A 20,079-nucleotide genomic window follows, 5' to 3' on the forward strand; every position below is an offset into this window, starting at 1 on the left:
TTCTACACTGTAGATAGAAACTGAAGACATTGAATATATGGTGCATAAATCCAGATATAAATGTAATATATATCTGGATTTATGTAGCAAAGACAAAATGATAAATAACTCTAAATATGTCCTATATTTTAGATTCCTGAAAGTAGCCACCCTTCGCTTTGTTGACAGTGCTGCAAACCCTTGTCAGGGTTCATTTGTTGAGTTTCTTGCCTCCTAACCCCACTCTTAAAATTCACATTATGGCAAGAACAAATCAGCTAGTTAAAGAGAAACAACAGTCCATCATTACTATAAGAACTGAATGTCAGTCAGTAGGTAAAACTGCTAAAACTTTGAATGTGCAGTTGCAAAAACCATCGAGCGCTCTGTCAAAGCTGGCTCACATGCTACTGAGGATAAGTTCATCCGAGTCACCAGCCTCAGAAATTGCAAGTTAACATCCCCTCAGATCAGAGCCCAGATAAATGCCACACAGAGTTCCAGTAGCAGACACATCTCTACATCAACTGCACAGAGCAGACTGTGTGAATCAGGCCTTTATGGTCAAATAACTGCTAAGAAACCACTACTGAGGAAAAACAACAAGCAGAAGAGATTTGTTTGGGATAAAAAACACAAGGAGTGGACATTAGACCAGTGGAAGTCTGTGCTTTGGTCTGATGAGTCCAATTTGAGGTCTTTGGTCGACCTGCCGTGTCTTTGTGCGATGCAGAAAAGGTGAATGGATGGTCTCTACATGCATGGTTCTCACTGTGGAGCATGGCTGAGGTGGTGTGATGGTGACACTGTTGGGGATTTATTCAAACTGAAGGCACACTGAACCAGCATGGCTACCACAACATCCTGCAGCGACATCCCATCCAATCCTGTTTGTGTTTAGTTTGACCATCATTTATTTTTCATCAGCACAATGACCCCAAACACACCTCCAGGCTGTGTAAGGAAGGGAGAAGGAGAGTGATGGTGGCGCTGCGTCAGATGGCCTGGTCTCCACAGTCACCTGACCCAAACCCAATCCAGACGATTTTGGAAGAAATGGACGCAGAGTGAAGGCGAAGGGGCCAACAAGTGCTCAGCATCTCTGGGAACTCCTTCAAGACTGTTGGAAAACCATTTCAGGTGACGACCTCATGAAGCTCATCGAGAGAACGTCAAGAGTGTGCAAAGCAGTAATCAAAGCAAAAGGTGGCTATTTTGAAGACTCTATATATAAAGATGTTCATCACACCAATATGAATCAAAGTTTCCGCTGAATGTTTTCAGCATCTTGTTTGACCTGTGTCAGAATTAGGGCAGGTAAGGATTGCATTGTGGTTCAGATATTTGGAGGATACCGAAAAATTCCTGAAGCACTGAAGGTCCAAATGAGCACGATGGCCTCCATCGTCAGTAAATGGAAGAAGTTTGAACCAACAGGACTCATCTTGGAGCCAGTCACCCAGTGTTACGGCCCTAGCAGGGCGTTGAATTAATCATGGGACTGAATATTTTATTTCAGAGACTATAGAAACTGAAACAAATGTAACTGTCAACTCCTATTGGGCTACAAATTAGCTAAATTTGAGTCTTTGCAATGATTAAAATGTAAACTGGTTTACTGGACTATTGGTGATGTAAATGCTAAAAATGCAGATGTTTTACGATGAAAGGTTTGAGAAAGAGCCGCTATTCAAACAAACAGCTAAATACCATGCCTTTTTCAATAAAGTCTTTTAGCGCTACATCTGCAACATTTTTTTATTAACCCTTTAAAGCCGGTCAGAGCGGCACGCTCTGTTTTGCGTAACTATTTTTAAATCCCGGTAGCTCTGCAACCACGTAAGCTAGCGCAATAAATTTTTTTGCATATGAAACCGGAGGAGTTGTACTTACATCTTATGCCATCAGCTTGTTCTAGGTCACAGTTTCCTTCCACATATAGCTTTGCAAAAACTGCATAGAAAGCGCTTGCAGCAAGGTATAATTAACAAAGTGGCCAGTGTAAATAGTTTCCACGGATCTTTGGCAGATGTTTCTACAACTTGACTGGAATCCACCTGTGGTAAATTCAGTTGATTGGACATGAGGTCTTTGCCGATCCGATCAGCTGTTCATAACACTTCCTACGTTGGAATAGACAGCGCGTTTGACTGCTGTTTGATGCTTAGGACTCATATTGCACTGCTGGAAATAGTTTATTTTGATGCAGATGCTGCTTTTTTGCAAATTTGCCGTATAATATTTATTTTCGTTTTTCCTGCAGTATATAAAAATTGGTGTATTTCAAAAGCCCCTGTGGGGCTATGAAGACACTCAAAATAAATTTCCTGTGGTGGGAAACTATTTTGTGCAACTTTTTTGTATTTACAGTTTTGAGGGATAAGCCTCTTAAATTTCTCTAGCTAGAAATATATGTTAAAAAAGCAAAAACGAGTTTCAATTTTTTCGTAGTTTATTGCACTTTTTTGCAATTTATGTAATTACTATGCACTTAATGCAGACATATTATTAAAATCTGGGCTATAATGGTTGTTTTGATGTATAGCAACTTGAAATGCTCCCAAAAATGGCTCCACAGCATGTAAAAATATAATATAAGCTCTGGCGGACTTGGTTCTATGGTAGGTCTTAAAGGGTTAAGAAGTATTTATCAGTCCTATTTTGCTCAAACCCCTCCTGCATTTTTCTTCTCTTGAGAAAATGGGGAAAAAAAGACCAACATCTTTTTTTCAGTGTATCATTTAATGTACTCTCACAAGTTGGTGAACAGGTAAAACTTTTTTGCTCACTGTACTAAATCACACATCCATTGATAGTATAAATAGCCAACCTAATAATAATAGTACACATTTTCAAATACATAAAATCATCAAGTATCCAAGTCTTAAGTTATGGACATCAAATAAAAAGGCATACAAAATATTGCAGATGTTGGAAGTCCAGTTTGAAGCGCACACACACAAACAAAACTAAACAAAAATAAACCAAAAGAAAAAAAAAAGGAAAAATGAAAAAGATCACATTTTTATTTTAACATGGCAGTTAATAAGTAAACAGAAGGTCTGATAAAGACTAAAAAGTTCCTAGACTTTCAATTGACAAATATTGCAACAGTTAAGCATTTATAATAAAAAATAGTTACTGAAAGGGCATAAGTGTGTGTAAGACTTCCTGCACAAGACAAAGGCAACAGTTTAGGGTTTTTTTTTGTTCCAAGTAGAAAAATGAAACACCTTTTCCAAATGCCAACAGGAGCCGACTCCCGCTCGATTGCCTTTGTTCCACTTCCGATTGTAAGGCATTTATGGATGATCCATCTGATTTGAAGAAAGGCATACCTCTTTCTAGTCAGTCTTGAAACTGAATCCTAAAATTGAACAGGGTACACATAATTGTTCACATCAAGAAAACATTTCTTTTTTTTTTTTTTGAACACATTTTCAGGCAATGTGAATGCACGGGCCAATCCAAATCTTTGGGATGCATTTGCAGAAAACAGTTAATCCAACATCTTACAATGATACACGACTCTTCCTATTTTTTTTTTCTGGGCACATGAAGAAAAAACTCTGTTCACACAACTCTTGTTTTTCATTTTTTTTGACATTTAATTTTGAAACTAGAAGGGGAGGGGGAAATTTCATTTACCAAGCATGGTTTTCCAAATTAAAATACTTCAACACAATGAAGAAAAACAAAAAGAAAGAAAGAAAAAAAAGGAAGCCTGCCAGGTTATAAGCTAGCAAGGTTTAATTAAACTCTTCTGTGTTGGAGGGTAGGTTGGGGAGGGGTTGGCGTGGCTCAATGTTTGGCTCTATTGGATGCAGCAGTTATTGCGATGGCCGTTAGAATCTTTGAAACGCAGGCGCATCTTTGGACGATATTTCTCCAGGTAGATCAGCTGCTTGCTGTTGAATGCTCCTCTGCGCTTCCTGAAAGCAAGTGTAGAAATTTGTAAATCCATAATATATATTGCTACCATGGATATTGTAGTATATTAAACATGCCCAAAGTTTAAATAATTCATGTCAGTGTGCATATAAGCAGTCTAACCCCTGTGAGTCAAACGCTCAGCTTTTGTGAACCCTACTTACAGGCTTTTCTATGATGGCTTTTCTGATGTTAGAGAGGAAAGCTCAGCCACAGATCTGTGACTGTAAGCAAAGAAGCTCCACCCACTAACTGTTCTAACCTTCTGTGTGTGAGGGGCAACCAATCAGATGATTGGTTAAAGGGAAAAGGAAAGGAATTAAAATGCTGTATTAAGGACCAGTACTCTGAATAACAAGGTACTGTGATAGAGTGCAAGAATATAAATGCTGGGTTGGAAAAGAGCAAAGTGGCTGCCCAGTACTATTACATTTACAGAAATAGTCAACTAACTCTGTTCTATATGAAGATTCATGGCAAAATGTATGATTTTTACATTCAGCATGAAAACGATTCTTTGGCTTGTTGAGGATTTTAAAATAAACTGAAAGTCCTATTCTTAACTGTTGATTTAAAAAGAAAAAAAAAGAGGATTTTATCCATATTAATAATATGTAAACATTTTCAATTACAGCCACAAATTGCTGAGCTTTCCCTCATTTTATTGATTACTCTTTGGAAAAAAAGAAAAAGCTGACTGCCAAGTGCTCTATAAATATTTCAAGTGATGACACATACTTTAAAGCACACCTACTGAATCATCCTTATCTCACTCTCTGACATCTCTGCTATTTATAGATATGACTCAGGCCTCCCTGCTTTACGTATCAGTATTTAAGTATCAGGTTACTGCAAGACAAAAATCAAGGATTTTCTCAAAGTTAATGCCAAAGTCTGTCCACCAGAGAGCCTTACAAATGTAATGAACTATCAGATATTTTAATGGTTTTATAATAAAAAACCTCAACTCATCAAAAAAAAAAAGTAGCTTCTTTAATCATTTCCTGCCAAATGATTTTTACTTACTGTCGAATGAACTGGACAGCATCTTCATACTTCATCCCACATTCAATCAAAGCGAGTGCCACCAGAACAGGAGCTCTGTGGAAAAGAAAGGGAACAGACGGTACCAGGAATGTTAGTTAAAACTAACATGCAAAATAGTGTTTTGCTCCAATTACAAAAACAAAACAAACAAACATGGCTTCCTCATAGATCAGATTAAAGCAAACAGGACAGAGACAGGACCTGGCAGGTTGTCTGTACTGAGGAAACACGCTTGGGACAAAATGTGGGTGAAACTGTGAGTCATGTACAGCAGGATCAAAGAAAATGCAAATGACTGCGTCTCTGCTTAAGATCTTCTTGGTTTGTTTTTCAAACCACAACTGATAACAGGGATGTTATTCCTATATGATAGTTTTCACTATGATAGCTCAGGTTGTAGTTCTGCAGTTATCCTTTGGATTGGTGGATTAATCATTTAAAAGTCAGATAATGGGGGAAACATTATTTAATGGATTCAAACTTTTTTGTTAGAGAAAATCCCCTAAAATAAAAGCTTATGTGCAATATAAAAACAATGAGAAAATAGGGATCATCAAATAACTGTTTTGGCACCGACTGCTTCTGTATCAGAATACAAACAGAAGCAAGAGCCACATTTCACTAACAGATATCATACGTAAAATATAACAACTTGAATCTTTGTGTCAGTGACTGCTTACCTCCCCAGCCCTGCTACACAGTGCACAGCGATGCAGCAGCCGGGCTCCTCCCTGAACTTCAGCTTCAGCAGGTTCAGCCAATCATCCACGATCTGATTGGAGGGAGGAGCTCCATCGTCGAACGGCCAATCCTGCAGAAAGAAGAGAGAAGAAAAAAGGAAATGATGTCAGTGGCCTCCGTTCCTTGGAAACCAAAACAAAAGAAGTGAGAAGGCTGAGCTGCGGGGAAAGAAAAATGTTGTTGCAGCAGCAAGAACACCTGCGGAGCTTGTCTTCCTGCACAATCTGAACCTTCACTTAGAGGGACCCCCCCCCCCCCCAAAAAAAAAAAACTAAACTAAATCTGTTACACAATAAAAACCAGAATAAAAAAACAAAACAATAGCCTGGTATACTGGGGGAAAAAACCCAGAGCAATGAAAAAAAAAAACACATTTGTTTTAATTTGAAACATTAGGAGTCACGATGAAGTCAGAAGCGTGAACTCACCAGAACCTGGATTCCCTCTTTCACCACCAGGGTGGCATCATAGGTGGCCTCACAAACTCTCACAACCGTGGTGACTCCATATTTTTTCAACTCCTGTAATCACATGTCACAGGATTTATGAGCGAAAGAGGCAAACAAGACTGTTAAAGCTACCTCGGGATACTAAGGTTGGACGACGCGTTAAAATTCCAACAAAAAGAAGTGAAGTTGCTGATGTATGCAAACACTAGCTCATGTCAGTGATATTCGTCATATCATCAGTTGTTAGATCATTCGCTTGACTACAGAGTTGATAAGTTAAGCTAGATAGCTTCGACTATGACTATTTTAGTGACATCCCCACTGCCTTTGGTTGACATAAGCGGCTAATCTGTTCTTGTGTGTATTTCCCTTTTAAAGGAAGGGAAAAAAAAGCCAACTGTTAAAGGAATCAATTGATTTTAGTCACCAATTTTGTCCGATTGCCCAACCCTCTAAAGCACACTGACAGTAATACACCTACATACGTCAATTCCTGTAATCTAAAACGATTCTGTAGTCCTTGCTTTCATTGGCTGAAACATTTTCAGGAAAGATTTTAAACTGTGGTCGTTTTCAAAATATTTCTCGACATGTAATCACCGGTTACGTGCTTCGAGTAATATACACTCTGTAATATGTAAACACTTGACCACAATTTTGGCTCACCTCTATGAACTTGTTCAGGGTGGCGTTGGTGGGATTGTGGGTAATGAGGAACCGCATGTTTTTGTAGGTAATCTCCACAGGGGCTGGTCTGTTCATTCGAGCCATCGTGACAATGCGAGAAAAAAAATGTATAACAAAACTAAAATGTCTTCCACAGAGTAAACACTAATGTAAACAGTTAAACTCGGAGGGAATGTCAAACAAATGTCCAACAAGTTTTGAGGAACTCCGAAAGAAAAAAATCCTCCAGTCTTCTTCGAGGTTGGCAAGGCTAAGTGTCAAAACAAAATAAAAACAACCCCCCCAAAAAGAACAGTAACAGGCAAATTTGGGAAGTTGGCAGCCGGGAAGGGCGGACAATTGGAGAAGTAACTCAAACCCTCTCCTTTGGAATAAAACAAAAGAAAAGGAAGAAAAAAAAAACCAAGGCTGGTTCCACCTTGATTCTGGCCAGGCGGAAGCCGACGAGGGCAGTGTGCAGCAGGTGGAGTTACCCCATCCAGGCCGAGTTATCGCTGGTTCTGGGAGGAGTCCCGGTCCTGCCAACTTTCCGGGGTCCCTCCTGTGGCTCAAGTGCGTCGGATCGATGGCGAGTTTGGCTGTTCACTCGTCTGCATAGGCAGCGTGCTGAGCCTGGCAGTAGTCCCCACTGCCCTTCAGAAACTCCATAAATGTGTGACCCAGAACACCACAGAACTGCTGCAGGACACAGAGGGGGGCAGGAGGGAAGAAAAGCTTAATTTTTATTTTTTAAAAAACACCTTTAAAGAACACAAAAAGCACAGGCAACCGTTCGCAGTGTAGTTCAATTAATTTGCCAAAAAGACAAACTTTTACTGGGAAACAGTTTTTATTCACATTCTATATGGAAACTGTGCCTCTTTTCTTTTTTCCTAAGGCACAATAATCATGAAATGGAAAACCTGATATTGTGACAACTCTAATCCCCAACACATATCCATAAGCCCCTCGTCAAACATACCACTCCATCAGAGTAAAAGACAAAGGGATTATATCATAGGGAAGCACAGGGCCAAAGTATAGACAAAGCAGCCGTGAAACAAGTGAGAGATTTTCAGTAAAGTCGTGATCCATTTATTTTTAAAAGAATAAAACAAATGTCCTCATTTGAATTTTAGAATTACCTTCAGACAACAGCAGAGTCTGGCTAGAAACACAGATTTAGGGTGTAATGACAGTAATCGAATCCCACAGTGTAATTTTCTTTACATTAGCTACCCTGAAACAAACCGCAGCCTTTCTGAGCTACTCTTTTTAATTATGCCAAGTTTCACACTCAAGTATGTCAGCAGCCACATTAACATTGTTTGGAGACTAAAGACACGGGAGTGTCTGGGGTTTGATTCCCATGCAGAGAAAGTGGTGTTTCAGATAACACGATGATTAACACAGCAGAGCAAACTGTTCCTGCCAGTACATAAAATCAGTGCAGTGCTGCCGCTGTACAACAGAAATAAATACATAACGTGTCATTTCTGACATCCAGGTCGTGTCTGTGTGCGAAGGCTGAGCTCTCCGTGGGGCCTTCAGCGGGGCTTTAACATACACGCTGTTATGATCGTCAGAAATCTGACTCACAAATGCTTTCTCTGCCATTTCCTCCCTAATGCTTCTGCCCTTTACTCCTCACAGAAGCTCGATACCTGAGCGCTGGCTTACTGGAAAGGTTTTCTTCAGCTTATTGTAGAAATAGTAAAATCTAAGCCGGTCAAGCATGCTTTGTTAATCTGCTGTTTTCCGGCCGAAAAGGAGCATTTACTTAGAAATATTACCAAGCACTTAAAAGCCACTGCCTGATTAAAAGGACAGTGATTTGTAAATATAAGAGAGACGTGAAGCAAAGCAGAAGTGGCTTAAATAGCAGACATGCCTCTGCATTGCATTACAAGGCTGTAAAGTGTCCTTTGTGTGAGGATCGACCGGGCGCCATCATATAACATTAGAGGCCTATAGGCGCCGTCGGGAGCTGTGACTGACTGCACGTTGCTCTGAGGTGACAAAAAGACGCCCGACACAGACACCGGGCAGGTAGCCAGTCTCGCAAACCACTAACAACACGTCATTTACATGTTTCGTTTATTTCAAATAAATATGCGTCGATTTTAGACGGCAAAAACTCCGAGTGAAGAGCCGGGACCAGCCCGAGCTGCGCATCCGTCAGCCGCTTCCTAATCGTGACGATCATCAGGCAGCTCTAAGATTGCACTCAAATAACACGGCCAAATCCATGTTCTGTGAATTTTCGTTACAGTTAAATGAGAAAGTCAACGTTAGGCAATAGCACTGTGGAAATATTGAACTAGGTTTTTATCGAGCAGGCCGTGATTTCATCGAAGCAACGTGAAGGCCAGCTGGTAACAGTTCACCGTAACGTACTGATTTACAAGAGGAGCCTAGGAGACGAAACCGAGAAACAAAATGGCAGCCACGAAAAACAGGTTACTTACTGGGATATGCTTACTCATTGAAGATTGTAGCTTAATCATACAGCCGGTCCCTAGAAAAAGGTAAAACTATGAAACGGTTTTCCACCATAAAGTCCTGTGCTGTTTCTCCGAGCGGAGCCGAAGTCTCCTGATCTGCCGGGAAAGAGCTGGAGAGAGAGAGCGCGAGAGCCCGAGATACTAACGTCATTTCCTGTCAGGACTTTCACTATAAAACACTGTTCAGTATTAAATATACACCTTTAGTTGTAAGTTATGTACCTTTAGTTTTTACTAAAGGTTTCTGGTAGCTGAATTAAATGTATACTTTTGTAGAAATATACACTATGTGAGCATACAACAAAAATATTCAAAATCTTAAATAATGAAATGTTTAAAACGTCCCAATGTGTAAATATCTCGATGAATGCTCACGAATCATGTCCCGTTCACTTGTTTACAGAGCTTTATTTCGAAGCTAAACCGAACTTCCTTAACCCTTTGTCTTGCTTTCCTTTTGCCTTTAGCTTGACTGGTCTCGTGAAACCCCACCCTGAAAATGTGTAGTGTTATGTCCAGACATCTCTCTGTCTTCAGGCTGCAAAGGTCAGTTGGTGACTGTGGCCTAATTCGTCCTTCAGAGGATGCCAGAAATCACGACACCATAGAATTATACATGTGTGGTTCTTTTGACTTCATGTGAACAGACCTTTGTGTAGATACATTTCATAACTTGAAATGGAAAGGAAAATTCCCAAATAATTTTTTAGTTTTAAATAGTTTTAAAGCTTTTTTACTGTGCTTTGAATCACAAATGGGATAGCACCATGGTGCAGTGGTTAGCTCTTTTGGCTCACAATAAGAAGGTCCTGGGTTCAAATCAACCATCATATTTACAGGGTGGTAGAACAGGTCATCTACTAATTGGAAGGTTGTTGGTTTGATCTCTGGCTGCTCCAGTCTGCTACTATTCCAGATACTAGGCAAGTTATTGAACCCAGAGTAGCTCACTATGTGTTCATCGGAGTGTGACTGTGTATAAATCTTAGATAGAAAAGGGGCAGCAAGGTGGGACCGTGGATAGCACTGTTTCTTCACAACAAAGAAATTCTTGGTTTTCAATCCAACATCTGGGCCTTTTTGTGTGGAGTTTGCATGTTCTCCCCATGTCTGTGTAGGTTCTCATTGGGTACTCTGCCTTCCTCCCACAATCTCGAGACATGCAGTCAGAGGGGTTAGGTTAACTGTGGATTCTAAATTGTCCGTAGAAATGAATATGAGTGCTGATGGATGTCTGTCTCTCTGTGTTATCCCTGCATCGGTGTACCCTGCCTCTTGCCTTATGGCAGCTGTATTAAATGTTCTGTTAAGTTAAATCTATGTGATAGTCTACAGGAACATCTATTACAAGCATTGGTTAAAAGTTCCAAAATCCAATGGAACACTCAGCAAGGATGCAAAAAAAACCCCCCAAAACACAATAGCTCAAATCCTGTGGGAGTTCAACGTGCAAAGAAACAGCCACTGCTGACAACATAATCAATACGTTATAATGGCGTACACGGAGAAGGTATTTGACTACATCCCTCAAAGTGCCCTAATGGGAAGTCCTTCTGGAGCATGGGATACTTGGCCTATTCACACTCTATACAACTATAGTGATTGGTTTGCATTGCCACCAATAGCTCAGACTCAACTTGTGGTCGTTGGACTCAGCCAGGGCTGCCCTTTCTCTCTGATATGGTTCATCATAGGTATGTTGGATATGTTTAGACCTCAAGAAGCCTGTTAGGTGTGAGGTGAAAGTCTTCAAAAAACCTAAAAGTAGTCCAGTCACCTTCTTTTTAAGATTCAAGATTTTTATGAGTAGAATTTCTAGTGATCCAGTGGTAGTTTTAAGAAATTAAAAGAAGGCAACTAGACTCCTTTAAGTTTATGAAGATGTTGCCTTCTTTTTCACTTTCATGGGTTACATTTTTCCCACACATCACAGTACTTTGGATTTCACTGAAAAGCCAACTAGGAAACAGTTTTTGGATTTCAATATAATAATATTATTGCTTTAAAAATTTGAAAACGGTGTAAAAATATGAAGGACTTTTGTTTAATTTTTTAAATAAAATGATCAAGGAAAAATAAATTGAGAATTAAATGTATTGTGGATTCACCACCAACCTTGTCATATTGATCAAATCTGCTTTATATTCACTGGATGGTGTCTTGGAATGTCCACAGGTAAAGTTTAATCTGTCTACATCGATGTTAAACCACATGATTTTCTTCTCTTTTTGCTTTACTCTTGATTTGCATGCATCTGTACAAAAGCTTTGATCAAAGTAGTTATTTCTTAATCTTTTATAAATTCCCTGTTTAAGAACAAAAGCCAGATCATTAACATGTACATTAAACTTAATGCTGAGAGGATGTGAAGCTGATCTCTGCCACTGAGTCATACTATTTGATGAGTAAATCTTAAGTCATCAGGATCTAATTCTGAGTCATCAGCATCGAGTAAGAGGAGCACCAGAATGACTGAATAACTACAACAGGTACAATAATCCCTACTAAACATATACTGAACAAACCTTCTTTTAAGATGGTTTATGAAATTGGTTAAAAAGTAATTTATTATTGATTTACCCTCATAGTATATAGCTTATTATAGATAACTTTAGTTTTGACTTATTTTTCAGCAAGTAAATTAAAAGACTGATTAACTATACATGATGTGGATTCCCGTTAATTACTTGAATAAACTGGAAGCTGGCAGCAATATGTCAGTATTTAGCATGTTCTGAAAACATAACACATAATGTACATGAAGGATCAAAATGTTAGTAATAAGCAAATAATAATATTTAAATGGGAAAGAAAATGCATATTTTCTCTTTATATTTTCTCTTTAATTAGAACCAAATTACATATTTTTGTCCTTTGAAATTGTCGCAAAGTTCCTTGTAAAAAACTGAACCTTTCTAGCCTTTAAGCCATTGAATAGGGTCATTCATGACTCCAGCAGTATATTTATTTATGCTGCTGTGTCATTTTAATTGTAAAAATATTTTCCATCATACATTTTTCAATCCACTTTTACAGCCTTTCAGACTTTAAAAAGAAATTGGCTTATTAGTATGGTAAGAATAATAGAAGGTTCTACCCTTGGAAATATGTGTGTCTGTTTGTGTTTAATATTATAGGCTTTGGTTTGATTGCAAATTTCCACTTCTAATCATTATACTACATTGTGATGTGTCACAGTGAACCATGGCTAACATTGTTTTAAATAGAAGTGTGCAGGTAACAAAAAATAGAAAAACAGTTGAAAAAATCCTGATCATGATGACTTCATCGTAGCCAGCATTGATTAAGGTATCATCGAGTCACTCGTTCATCAATATTTTGTGGTAAAATACATACTGCACTCATACCTTAAGTTTTAAAATGAATTCTTATAAAGATTATTGAGAAAAGTAACATACATGAATTATCAAAATTAATGTAGATTTTTTAAAATCAAATTTGTGATTTTTAACTGATCAACGATCAGAGCGTGCTGTAGGTATTACAAGTACTGCTCTACAGTGGTTTGTATCATATCTATCTAAGTTGTTGATGTAAATGGAAAGTCCTTGATAGGTTTGTAGCATAAACCTATTCGCTGGAACGTTAAGGACAATTTGCTACACAGCAAAACAAGACACGAGTAGGCAAAGTTCTTCATGTTTCTCGTGCACGGGAGAGAACCGGACAAACGGCATTCCTTTGCTTGACCCCAGTTGCTCTCGCCCGCTCCCCCGTAACACCGCTCTTTTATTGAGGTTACATGAATATACATAGGTTCATTAACATACGACGTCTACATACAAACAAAGAGTACCTTGCCTGTGCGTGCGTGTGTGTGTGTGTGTGTGTGTGTGGGGGGGGGGGGGGGGGGGTGTCAGAGTATGACCCCATAAAGACTTCCCTAAACCTGCTGGTCTGGAAGTCCAGCAGTTCATCTAAACAAAAGGCACTTAGACTAAAACAGATATAGCTACGTTTATCCTACCATAAAACAATAAGACAAGGTACGACAAGTTTGCAGACTATTAAGGATCAAACCTCTACCAATCTACAACTAATTATAAAACTCTAAGCATATATAAGTAGATATTTCTAAGCATAAATGACAATCAACAATACAAAACCTAACAGTCCTCTTCACACAGAATGTTAATTATGGGGTTCCACAGGGTTCCGTGCTAGGACCAATTCTGTTTACATTATACATGCTTCCCTTAGGCAGTATCTTTTTAAAAAAATATATTTAGTTTTAAGTTTACGATAACAACAGTGCAGCATAAAGAAACAAACGAACAGACAGAAAAAAAACAAAACAAAAAAACAAACCCCCCCCCCCAAAAAAAAAACAAAAAACAAAAGAAAAACAAAAAACAAAAGCCACATATGTGGGAAGAGTTCCAGAAAGGAAGAAACAAAGAATAGGGTATATATGACATATATGAATATGTCATGGGTCCAGACAGGACCGGATCTGGGATGTACCCCATTTTTAGATAACCGCACTGAAGTACAGTTTTTCAGCAACGCTGAGCTGCCCGACTCTGAGCCTTAGGCAGTATCATCAGAAGACATAGCATACATTTTCACTGCTATGTAAATAACACCCAACTTTATTTATCAATGAAGCTAGATAACACACACCAATTAGTTAAACTGCAGGAATGTCTTAAAGACATAAAGACCTGGATGGCCGCTAACTTTCTGCTCCTTAATTCAGATAAAACTGAGGTCATTGTACTCGGCGCTGAAAAGCTTAGAAATATGGTATCTAAGCAGATTCTTACTCTGGATGGCATTACCTTGGCCTCCAGTAACACTGTGACGAACCTTGGAGTCATTTTTGACCAGGACATGTCCTTCAACGCACATATTAAACAAATATGTAAGACTGCATTCTTCCATTTGCGCAACATCTCTAAAATTAGAAATATCCTGTCTCAGAGTGACGCTGAAAAACTAGTTCATGCATTTATTACTTCCAGGCTGGACGACTGCAATTCATTATTATCAGGATGTCCAAAAAACTCACTGAAAAGCCTTCAGCTAATCCAAAATGCTGCAGCAAGAGTCCTGACAGGGACTAGAAAGAGAGAGCAGATTTCTCCTGTTTTGGCTTCCCTTCATTGGCTTCCTGTTAAATCCAGAATTCAATTCAAAATCCTGCTCCTCACATACAAGGTCTTAAATAATCAGGCCCCATCTTATCTTAATGACCTTGTAGTACCATATCACCCTATTAGAGCACTTCGCTCCCGCTCTGCAGGCTTACTTGTTGTTCCTAGAGTATTTAAAAGTAGAATGGGAGGCAGAGCCTTCAGTTTTCAGGCCCCTCTTCTGTGGAACCAGCTTCCAGTTTGGATTCAGGAGACAGACACTATCTCTACTTTTAAGATTAGGCTTAAAACTTTCCTTTTTGCTAAAGCATATAGTTAGGGCTGGACCAGGTGACCCTGAATCCTCCCTTAGTTATGCTGCAATAGATGTAGGCTGCCGGGGGATTCCCATGATGCATTGAGTTTTTCCTTTCCAGTCACCTTTCTCACTCACTGTGTGTTAATAGACCTCTCTGCATTGAATCATGCTTGTTATTAACCTCTGTCTCTCTTCCACAGCATGTCTTTTATCCTGTCTTCCTTCTCTCTCCCAACCGGTCACAGCAGATGGCCCCGCCCCTCCCTGAGCCTGGTTTCTTCCTGTTAAAAGGGAGTTTTTCCTTCCTGCTGTTGCCAAAGAGCTAAAAAATATGTTGCTATTTTTTTAATTTCAGACTCCACATGAACTTTTTACTGTTATAAAAAATAATAATAATGTAAATGTAAATGACAAAAAATAAAAATACTTATATATATAGGCGCAGTTTTGACTACCCGCTGTTTGGAATGACAGGTTAACTTATATCGAAAGGATAAAAAACAGCTGCATAAAAAAGCTTAACATACTCATCATGATTTTTTTGGTCATATTTCAATAAAGTTATATATTAAATAAATGTAACACATCCCTTGACTTGGCTGTATCAGCAGTAACAAGTGTATCACATGCAGTAGGTGGTACTTGATCTAAGTGGTACAAAGTTGAACATTTTTGAGCAGTTTAAAGACAAGATTTTTGTCTTAAAAGGTGGAATGGAAAATAAGAAAGATTGTTTTGTGATTCACTGAAAACCCCCAGAATGCGTAGCAGCCAACTGATCCACATGTTTTATCTGCTTTAGTAAGTTGAAATTAATGGCTGTAATGATTTAGGCGTATGGTTTATTTTTAAATTATAATTTAGTACCACTTTTACAATTGTTTTAATAGTACTCTTAGATATTGTGGCACCGCATTTAAATATAAAACACATTAGAAAGTGGCACCATTTATTATTGAGTACTTAAGAAAATTATGTTGCTGGTGTCGCGCTGCCCTGTAGCAGTTCTTAAATGCTTAGACTGTCAGTATCAGCTGCTATTGTCTGCTCTCTATAACTGTGTGGAATAAATACTTTTCCCATATCTTTCTGGAAACACACACAGAACTGCTGAGCTCTGCAGTTTTACTCTGCGGCGACACAAAAGCGCCACTGAATTGTTCTCGGAAACAACCAATGAGCTCAAAGCAGCAGTGCTTCAGTGTCCACCAGTGGCCGGCTGATGTCAGTTTCCAGCTGGATTCTCGTGGCTGTTTTGTGGGGCAGAAAGAATTTTCTAATCCGTCATCATTGTACCAATTGTCTATAAAAATTAATGTGCGAGTGAAGCTCTTTCACAGGGGGGGCTATCAATATCCAAATCCCAGTACATGAGTACAAAAAACGAAATGAATGACTCTGAAGATTTCAAGGTAACAACTTGACATTTACATTTTGGATTTGAATTTAATTGAGCAACGTCCATTTGTAGGGTTTTCATATATATTACTTCACTTTTTTAAAATACCTGGAGTATTGTATTTTTAATTTAGAAATCTTTTTTCATTCAATATGATTTCAGATTTGATTGCTTACGCTTCTTGGTAATATTTTTCATGCATAACTTGACCTTCTCTTACCATTATTCTGACAGAGCCATTGTTTGTTTTCCAGGAAGGCCGAAATAGAAGCAACGACCAAATAGATGGCACCGGGATGAGTCTAGGCAGCAAGAAAGGAGTCAGGGTGACTGGGAAGTATGTGCCTCCGATGGATTGGAATAGCAGAGGAGGTGGCCCATCCATCATCCACGGTCCCGTCGGTACACCAGTAAATCCCAACACTCCCACAGTTATCTCCATTGGCCCTCTGCCTCACCAGCCCCCAGAGCAAGTTGATGATCCCTCTGTGGATGAAGCTGACGCTGGGGACGACTGGACCACAGAGGCATCATGTCAAACCAGGTTGTCCTATGATAAAATGGCTGTTCCAAGGCAGACCATGGAAGAGCTGAAGACCATCCTGAGGGTCAGTCCCCTGCTCAGTATCCGGGAAAGACATGAGGGGAAACCAGGGAGTCCCTACACGTATCTCCACGGAAGCAGCACTAGTGGTGGAGGGACGGACGGACGGCAGGATGATGGAAACTCTCACAGGGGGTTCAGCACCTTCAAACCACACTCTGATGCTTCCAGAAGGGGGCCCAGATCCAGAGATAGCACATCTATTCAGCTGCCTTCCACCATGGATTCATCCAGCTCGTTCAGGTTCAGTGCCAACACAAATAGGCAGCCTGAAGTCAGGACCCACACATATGTGAGCGGTGGCTCCTGGGGAGAGACTGGAGGTTCTCATACAGGTTGGTGAAGTTGGATTAGATTTAGTTACGCTGTTCTTGATGGAAAGGAAGAAAAATTTTATGTTGAAAAAGTATATATTTGGCAAATAATTCGACTTGGAATGATACCTTTCTGCTCACGGAAAATGATTAGAAATTACTTGCTCATAAAAGCTGAATACTGAATATTTCTCATTGTGTTGAATATAAAAATGGACACATTTTTGTTTTTGGAAAGTTCATACGATTTAAAACCTTCTTAAAGGTAATTTAATCAAAATAAACAAATTCGTGTTGTTATAAACTCTCATTATTCTACATTTAAGAGAATCTGGGACAACAGTAGATAAATGAGGTCTAGCTTAAGGATTTTTTTGGTGGGATTTGGTTTTCTCTGCTCATTGTATTACATTCAGTGACTAACAGTGAGGTTTTTTATGCTGTAATATCCACCTGACTGTGCTGCCTGTGGACAAACTGTCACTGTTTTGAAACTTATCTTAAACCAGATCATTGTGGCTTGTCTAGGGTGGTCCTGATGATGCTACTTGAACTTGATTATGAAATCTCTGACTTAAAAAAACAACATGTGTTTTTTTCTTTCAAAAGTGTGACACTTTATATTTAAAATGAAAGATTCTTAAATGTTTTTGCAAATATTTCAAACTGTTTCCCGCAGATAACGGAAAAGACACTATTGAGATCTCTGGGAACCAGAGGTTCATTGCAGCCATGGAGCAAATTAAACAACAAATAGCACGCGACAATATCAACTTCGTCCGCTTTGAAGCTACTGACCTCCATGGGGTGTCAAGGTCCAAGACAGTACCTGTTCGCTTCTTCCATGTAATGCACATCTATCTATCTATCTATCTATCTATCTATCTATCTATCTATCTATCTATCTACCCATCTACCCATCTATCTATCTATCTATCTATCTATCTACCCATCTATCTACCCATCTATCTATCTATCTATCTACCCATCTATCTACCCATCTACCCATCTATCTATCTATCTATCTATCTATCTATCTATCTACCCATCTATCTATCTATCTACCCATCTATCTACCCATCTATCTATCTATCTCTATCTATCTATCTATCTATCTATCTACCCATCTATCTATCTATCTATCTATCTACCCATCTATCTATCCATCTATCTATCTATCTATCTACCCATCTATCTACCCATCTATCTATCTATCTATCTATCTATCTACCCATCTACCCATCTATCCATCTACCCATCTATCTATCTATCTATCTATCTATCTATCTACCCATCTACCCATCTATCCATCTACCCATCTATCTATCCATCTATCTACCCATCTATCTATCTATCTATCTACCCATCTATCTATCTCTATCTATCTATCTACCCATCTATCTATCTCTATCTATCTATCTATCTATCTATCTATCTATCTATCTATCTATCTATCTATCTATCTATCTATCTATCTACCCATCTATCCATCTACCCATCTATCCATCTACCCATCTATCTATCTATCTATCTATCTACCCATCTATCTATCTATCTCTATCTATCTATCTATCTATCTACCCATCTATCTATCTATCTATCTATCTATCTATCTATCTCTTCTAACGAAAGGTGAGAAGTGCTTTAATGCATATGTTTCACTCACAGGAGAAAGCACTATATGGGGTACCAATGCCAAGAAGCTATTTGGAGCTAACCCTGAGCCCACAAAGCAGTGAAGTGGACAATGCAAACACCGCCAACTTCAGTAGTGATGTCCTTCTGATCCCTGACCTTTCGACTTTTAGGGTCCTACCCTGGGCTGAACAAACAGCACGGGTCATATGCGACCCATGCACCGTGACCGGAAGCCCCCTTCGCACTTCGCCTCGCCTCATTGCCAAGCAGCTTCTCGGTCAGCTCCAAAGCCTGGGTTTCTCCCTGCACTCATCCTTCACCTATGAATGTTGTGTACTCGGAGCGCCGGACCGGATTGGACCAAAGACACTCCTGTTTCCTGCCACAACCCTGCTCAGCAACCATGACCTGCCTTTCTTCCAGCAGCTAGTGGACAGCATGTACTGCATGGGGGCTGACATAGACAGCATTGCTTCTGCAAGTGGCCCTGGGCAGATGGAGATCAACCTGAGGCCAGAGTTTGGGATTGCTGCCGCTGATAGCGCCTTCACCTTCCGCACCGGCATCAAAGAAATGGCTCGCAAACACAGCTACATTGCCAGCTTTTTTACTGACGATGGTCTATACAATGCTGGGGTGCTCTCTCATAGCCTGTGGGATGCTAATGGGCGACGGAGTCTTTTCCACAGTGGAGAGAAAGCAGGCGAGGTGTCTGAGATTGGTAGAAAATGGTTGGCAGGCCTCCTGACCCACTCTGCTGCCCTGAGCTGTTTGATGTCCCCCGGCCTGGGTTGCAGAAGTCACATTGCCAAAACCATCAAAGATCCCAAGCGGTTGCTGTATGCCACTTGTGGCAGCAATGATAACAGCAGCTCCTTCAACATCAAGTGTCACGGCGGGAGGGAGACGCACATTGACAACAAGCTGGGCTCAGCCATGGCCAACCCTTACATTGTTCTTGCAGCTACAGTGGCTGCAGGACTGGATGGTATCAGAAGAAACCTGAATGTTGAAAGCAGTCTTAACAAAGCCCCTAGCCAACAGAGGGAGTTCACCATTCCAGTAAAGCTTGACGAAGCTCTGGAGGTGCTGGGGGAGGATCATGTCATCCGCAGTGCCCTCGGGGAGCCGTTTATTCAGTATTTCATTGCCATGAAGAAGTTTGAGATTGAGACCCAGGAAATGGATGATGAGAGGAACAAGTGCTTTGAGTATTTCATATAGAAACCCTGAATTTACTTTATACAAAACACACCTCCTCCTGCCAAACAACTAAAAGCATGTGAATCAGTTGCTTGAATGTACACGATTTTATTTTATACAATGTTGATACATTATTATTAGACACACTCTAGATATTTTAGAAGATATTACTTCAAAATAAAGGCATTAA

At 39.6% G+C, this 20,079-nt stretch overlaps 2 protein-coding genes across 2 annotated transcripts; one reads left to right on the forward strand and one right to left on the reverse strand.

The window, feature by feature from the left end:
- Positions 1-3,391: 3,391 nt before the first annotated feature.
- Positions 3,392-9,448, reverse strand: ptp4a1 (protein tyrosine phosphatase 4A1). Its single transcript, XM_006806131.3, has 6 exons — positions 9,281-9,448; positions 6,813-7,511; positions 6,126-6,218; positions 5,637-5,767; positions 4,936-5,010; positions 3,392-3,911 (listed from the first exon to the last, which is right to left on the reverse strand). The coding sequence occupies exons 2-6, from the start codon at positions 6,915-6,917 to the stop codon at positions 3,794-3,796; spliced, it is 522 nt and encodes a 173-aa protein (XP_006806194.1). The 5' UTR covers positions 6,918-7,511; positions 9,281-9,448; the 3' UTR covers positions 3,392-3,793.
- A 6,532-nt stretch (positions 9,449-15,980) lies between these two features.
- lgsn (lengsin, lens protein with glutamine synthetase domain) lies at positions 15,981-20,079 on the forward strand. The gene is made up of 4 exons (XM_006806133.3): positions 15,981-16,143; positions 16,385-17,069; positions 17,728-17,894; positions 18,717-20,079. The coding sequence occupies exons 1-4, from the start codon at positions 16,102-16,104 to the stop codon at positions 19,908-19,910; spliced, it is 2,088 nt and encodes a 695-aa protein (XP_006806196.1). The 5' UTR covers positions 15,981-16,101; the 3' UTR covers positions 19,911-20,079.

Source organism: Neolamprologus brichardi, chromosome 6 (genome assembly GCF_056152115.1).
Source record: "Neolamprologus brichardi isolate AB-2024 chromosome 6, ASM5615211v1, whole genome shotgun sequence".
Taxonomy (NCBI): Eukaryota; Metazoa; Chordata; class Actinopteri; order Cichliformes; family Cichlidae; genus Neolamprologus; species Neolamprologus brichardi.